Source organism: Sinocyclocheilus rhinocerous, unplaced genomic scaffold, assembly GCF_001515625.1.
Source record: "Sinocyclocheilus rhinocerous isolate Xijiao unplaced genomic scaffold, SAMN03320098_v1.1 scaffold2216, whole genome shotgun sequence".
In the NCBI taxonomy this organism is placed as follows: domain Eukaryota; kingdom Metazoa; phylum Chordata; class Actinopteri; order Cypriniformes; family Cyprinidae; genus Sinocyclocheilus; species Sinocyclocheilus rhinocerous.
The window spans coordinates 238,780-245,220 of NW_015641008.1; the positions used below are offsets into that span (position 1 = coordinate 238,780).

The 6,441-nt window shown below is 38.0% G+C and overlaps 1 protein-coding gene across 1 annotated transcript in view; it reads left to right on the forward strand.

The window, feature by feature from the left end:
- Window positions 1-6,441, forward strand: part of LOC107753426 (bifunctional 3'-phosphoadenosine 5'-phosphosulfate synthase 2-like) — an 11,074-nt gene that overhangs the window by 2,910 nt on the left and 1,723 nt on the right. Inside the window, exons 3-11 of the mRNA XM_016569560.1 lie at window positions 350-585; window positions 1,126-1,264; window positions 2,002-2,120; window positions 2,262-2,375; window positions 2,892-3,003; window positions 3,893-4,098; window positions 4,200-4,335; window positions 4,509-4,777; window positions 4,924-5,153. Of these exons, the coding sequence (XP_016425046.1) occupies window positions 350-585; window positions 1,126-1,264; window positions 2,002-2,120; window positions 2,262-2,375; window positions 2,892-3,003; window positions 3,893-4,098; window positions 4,200-4,335; window positions 4,509-4,777; window positions 4,924-5,153 (1,561 nt within the window). The remainder of the gene's footprint in view (window positions 1-349; window positions 586-1,125; window positions 1,265-2,001; window positions 2,121-2,261; window positions 2,376-2,891; window positions 3,004-3,892; window positions 4,099-4,199; window positions 4,336-4,508; window positions 4,778-4,923; window positions 5,154-6,441) is intronic.

Here is a 6,441-nt window from a genome sequence, read left to right on the forward strand (position 1 = left end):
TGACTCGGGACTTGACTTGGGACTTGTCTGTCTTGACTCGGGACTTGACTTGGGACTTGTCTGTCTTGACTCGGGACTTGACTTGGGACTTGTCTGTCTTGACTCGGGACTTGACTTGGGACTTGTCTGTCTTGACTCGGGACTTGACTTGGGACTTGTCTGTCTTGACTCGGGACTTGACTTGGGACTTGTCTGTCTTGACTCGGGACTTGACTCGAGAATTGAATGCAAAGACTCGAGACTTACTTGTGACTTGCAAAACAACGACTTGGTCACACCTCTGCCATTTACATAAAATATCACATCTTTTTCCCATACAGTTTACTTCAGTGTTTCTTTTTTTCTACAGGGCTGTCTGGTGCTGGAAAGACTACAATTGGATTTGCTGTAGAGGAATATCTAGTTTCTCATGCCATTCCTTGCTACTCGCTCGATGGTGACAATATTCGACATGGCCTAAATAAGAACTTGGGCTTCACGGCCACAGACAGGGAAGAGAACATCCGACGTATTGCTGAGGTGGCCAGATTGTTTGCTGATGCCGGACTGGTTTGCATAACTAGTTTCATTTCTCCATTTACAAAGGTGGGGTGATATTTAATGACATCAGAGATATGTGACTATGGACCATAAAACCAGTCATAAGGGTCCATTTTTCGAAATTGAGATTTATACATCATCTGAAAGCTGAATAAATAAGCTTTCCATTGATGTATGGTTTGTTAGGATAGGACAATATTTGGCCGAGGTACAACTATTTGAAAATCTGGAATCTGAGGATGCAAAAAAATCAAAATATTGAGAAAATCACCTTTAAAGTTGTCCAAATGAAGTTCTTAGCAATGCATATTACTAATCAAAAATTATGTTTTTATATATTTCCAGTAGTAAATTTACAAAATATCTTCATGGAACATGATTTTTATTTAATATCCTAATGATTTTTGGCATAAAAGGAAAATCAATAATTTTGACCCATACAATGTATTTTTGGCTATTGCTACAAATATACCCCAGCGACTTAAGACTGGTTTTGTGCTCCAGGGTCACATATTACATGATGTTTTCCAACAATTCCTAACTCAGGATGGATTAAGAGGATGATTTTACATGTGCTCACAACAGGATCGAAACGACGCCAGGAAGATCCATGAGATCGCGGGTCTGCCGTTCTTTGAGGTGTTTGTAAATGCCCCACTGGAGGTGTGCGAGAGCAGAGATGTCAAAGGGCTTTATAAAAAGGCCCGTGCTGGAGAGATTAAAGGTGTTTTTTGGGGAAATAAATCTATAAATGCATTGCTTATAGATGTCCCATCATGTTTAATTTGATCACACTTGATTTATTTTGGACTTGAAGGGATAGTTCACCCAAAAATGAAAATTCTGTCATTAATTACTCACCCGTAAGACCTTTGTTCTTCTTCTGAACACAAATTAAGATATTTTTGATGAAATCCGAGAGCTTTCTGACCCTGCATAGACGGCAACGCAACTGATACATTCAAGGCCCAGAAAGGTAGTAAGGACTTTGTTAAAATAGTCCATGCGACATCAGTGGTTCAACCGTAATGCTATGAAGCTATAAGAACTTTTTGTGTGCAAAGAAGACAAAAATAATGAAATTGTTGAGAAGTTGTTAAATAAAGTTGTTATTTTCGTTTTCTTTGGGCACAAAAAGTATTCTTGTAGCTTTATAACATTACGGTTGAACCACTGATTAATAACATCCTTACTACCTTTTTGGGCCTTGAATGTGTCAGTTGCATTGCTGTCGATGCAGGGTCAGAAAGCTCTTGGATTTCATCAAAAATATCTTAATTTGTGTTCTGAAGATGAACGAAAGTCTTGCGGGTTTGGAATGACAGGAGAGTGAGTAATTAATGACAGAATTTTCATTTTTGGGTGAACTATCCCTTTAAGAATGCAGAGCAGCTATTTGCCAATAATGTCATTTCCATGAATGTATCTAGAAAACTTTTATTTATTTATTTTATCATGTAGGTTTTACGGGAATAGACTCTGACTATGAGAAACCTGAAGCCCCTGAGCTTGTGTTGAAGACCGGAGAGCTCACTGTCAATGACTGCATTCAGCAGCTAGTGGATCTCTTGAAGGAACAGGTGGGTCATTCTTTCATTTCTGGTCATCAAATGGGTCCTTGTGTTTTGCCAATTGTCCCTTTCTTTATGCCAGCTCACAGACTGTCAGTTTTCAGTTGGGAGATGTTGAAACATCACTGACCAGATGATTCGTTATCACAGGATATTGTGCCCACTGGTGTGACAGAAGAAGTGAATGAGCTCTTTGTTCCTGAAAACAAGCTGGACCTGGTGCTGAGTGATGCCAATATACTCCCCGCTTTAGCCATCACGGAGGTAATGCAACCCTTCATGAACACACACATGCCCTGCTGTGTGAATCAACCGCCCTGCATGTTACACCACAGGCATTTCATCAGTTCAGTTAACAGAAAGCTTTTCACTGTAACCTGGTCTTTGCAAATGGAAATCTACTGCATAATTCAATTCTGCAACAGCCACTAAAAGAACTACTTTAGAAAGAAATGAACTGTTGTAAGTCATAGTTGTTATTTTATGGCAAACTTATGATGGAACACACTATAATGATGCTGTAGCAAATTTAACACTACACCTAAACGTAAACTTTAAAAAAATTTTTTTTTTACACAAGTTCATGCCCATAAGTCCTTGCTAGTGTCACAAAACCCTCTGCAATTGCGTCTTTTCCCCGCAGATGCCATTTTTGCATTCCAGTTGCGTTATCCTGTGTACAACGGCCATGCGCTCCTGTTGTTATTTTGTGGCAAACTGTCGGTCTTGTCATGAAATAAAACTGAAGTTCTGTTTGTGTGTTTCTCTCTGGTCCTGTAGCTGGATTTGCAGTGGATACAGGTTCTATCCGAGGGCTGGGCGACTCCACTGAAGGGATTCATGAGGGAGAGGGAATTGCTGCAAGTCTTGCACTTTGGAACTTTGCTTGATGGTAAAGACATTTCTAAACTGTTGGCCCACTAACAGAAACATTACCCTCAAAAATGTTTCATTTTTTTATATAGCGTTTCCATGTAATTTTACATTTAACAATTTTAAGAAAAATTAGGTTTGTACTATCAAATATGAAAATTTTCAGATTTGTTTTATAGCTTTTCTATTTTTGGGTAAATAGTGTATACTCTGAGCTTTAGAAATAACATAGACTACCATTCAAAAGTTTTTTTCAAAGAGAAATTCCTACTTTTATTTAATAAGGATGCATTAAATTGACATTTATAGTGTTACAAAATATTTTTATTCCAAATAAACACTGTTCTTTTGAGCTTTCTATTCATCAAAGAATTCTGATCATAAAAATATTAAGCAGCACAACTGTTTTCAACATTGATAATAATAAGAAATGTTTCTTAAGCACCATATCAGCATAGAATGATTTATGAAGGATCATGTGACGCTGAAGACTGGAGTAATGGCTGCTGGAAATGAAGCTTTACCATCCAGCTTTATCCGCTTTACCACTATTTATCAATTTTATTTTATAATATATTTAAATTTGTTATTTTAAATTGTAATACTATTTCACAATATTACTGTATTTTTGATCAAATAAATGCAGCCTTGGTGAGCATAAGAGACTGCTTTCAAAAACATTAAAAAAGATTACCAATTCTAAACTTTTGAACGAGTGGATGTAATATTACATATGAATTAATTATAACAGTAATAATCAGTTATATTATAATCAATAATAATTTAAATTGACATGCATTCAATTAGCAGACTGAGTTAATGTAATAACATCAAACTTTACATGAAATAATATTATTAATATTGATAATAAAAACAGTAATTATTAACTAGTAATATTATATGTTTAGGTGGAGTCATCAACATGTCTGTTCCCATTGTGCTGCCTGTATCCAAGGATGACAAAGAAAGGCTGGACGGTTGCACAGCTTTTGCCCTGGAGTTCAAAGGTAAAAAGGTGGCAATCATGCGCAACCCTGAGTTTTATGAGCATCGTAAAGAAGAGAGATGTGCCAGGCAGTGGGGGACAACATGCCCCCAGCATCCATACATCAAGGTGAGAAGACACATCTCTGTGCCATTGCTTTTATAACAGTTGTATGTTATACTTGCTAATACAATCAGCCAATGAAATGCCACTTTTTATGCTTTGTACAGATGGTAATGGAGAGTGGTGATTGGCTGGCCGGTGGAGACCTGGAGGTGTTTGAGAGAATTAGGTGGAATGATGGTCTTGACCAGTATCGTCTCACTCCACGGGAGCTTAGACAGAAATGTAAAGAAATGAGAGCAGGTAAAAGTGAAACATGTAATAGTTTCACATGAAAAAATGACAATTACTATACTCTTATTATGATGGAACACACTATAATGTTGCTGTAGCAAATTTAACACTACCCCTAAACCTAAACTTTTTTTTTATATAAGTTCATTTCTATAAGTACCAATTGTCTGTTTCCCTTGCAGATGCCATTTTTGCATTCCAGTTGCGTAATCCTGTGCACAACGGCCATGCGCTCCTGATGCAGGACACTAAGCGTCGTCTGTTGGAGCGAGGCTACAGAAAGCCTGTGCTGCTGCTGCACCCTCTGGGTGGCTGGACCAAAGAGGATGATGTACCGCTGGACTGGCGCATGAAACAGCATGCTGCTGTTCTGGATGAAGGAGTGCTGGATCCAGAAAACACCATTGTGGCCATTTTCCCCTCACCCATGATGTATGCTGGGCCTACAGAGGTCAGACTTTTGTTACTCTAAAAAAAAAAAAAGAGGCAGTTTAATAAACAGAAAACAGTTTCTGTAGCCATTTTCAACCTTTTTTAGTACAAATAATTGAGTCGAACCAATTCTGAATTGCGCAAAAAATTGGTATGTCCTTATAGGTACAGTGGCATTGTCGGGCCAGGATGATCGCAGGGGCCAACTTTTACATTGTAGGACGAGATCCAGCAGGTATGCCCCATCCGGAGACAAAGAAGGACCTGTACGAGCCCACACACGGTGGAAAAGTGCTGACCATGGCACCAGGCCTCACCTCTCTAGAGATTATTCCCTTCAGAGTTGCTGCATACAACAAAGTTAAGAAGGCCATGGACTTTTATGACAAGGAAAGGTATGTAAATATTTAATGTCAGCCCTACGAACTGCACTTAAATGTTTAGAATGGTTTAAACGCCATGAAAATTTGTAATAATTCATATATTTACACATTGAGCCCTCAGATTAATGTAGAATCAAGATATTAAGGATACTTAATATGGCCATATAAATGGATAAAAAAGGACATTTAATATCGCAAGGCCATATAAATGGTATAAACTGCAATTCTCTCTCTCTCTATCTATCTATCTATATATATATATATATATATATATATATATAGGTGCATCTAAAAAAATAAAGAAAAAGTTCATTTTTTTCTGTAACTTATTTACAGAATATTATTTATTTCAAAAAAATATTTCATATATTCTATATTTATTACATGTAAAGTAGTAAAAAAAAGTTTTTTTTGTTTTAATTTTGATGATTAGAGTTTACATCTCATGAAAGTCAAGAATCCAGTATCTTAAAATATTAGAATATTTACATTTGAGTTTCATTAAATGACCATCCCTACAGTATAAATTCCGGGTATCTCTTGTTCTTTGAAACCACAATAATGGGGAAGACTGCTGACTTGGCAATGGTCCAGAAGACAATCACTGACACCCTCTACAAAGAGGGTAAGTCACAGAAGGTCATTACTGACAGGAGTGGCTGTTCACAGAGTGCTGTATCAAAGCATATTAAATGCAAAGTTGACTGGAAGGAAGAAATTGGGTAGGAAAAGGTGCACAAGCAACAGGGATGACCGCAAGCTTGAGAATACTGTCAAGCAAAGCCGATTAAAACACTTGGGAGAGCTTCACATGGAGCAGACTGAAGCTGGAGTCACCACGCTCAGACGTCTTCAGGAAAAGGGCTACCAAGCCACTTCTGAAACAGAAACAACGTCAGAAGCATCTTACCTGGGCTAAAGAGAAAAAGAACTGGACTGTTCCTCAGTGGTCCAAAGTCCTCTTTTCAGATAAAAGTAAATTTTGCATTTCATTTGGAAATCAAGGTCTGGAGGAAGACTGGAGAGGCACAGAATCCAAGCTGCTTGAAGTCCAATCTGAAGTTTCTGAAGTCAGTGATGATTTGGGGTGCCATGACGTCTGCTGGTGTTGGTCCATTGAGTTTTATCAAGTCCAAAGTCAATTCAGCCGTCTACCAGGAGATTTTGGAGCACTTTATGCTTCCATCTGCTGACAAGCTTTATGGAGATGCTGATTTCCTTTTCCAGCAGGACTTGGCACCTGCCCACAGTGCCAAAACCACTTCCAAGTGGTTTGCTGACCATGATATTACTGTGCTTG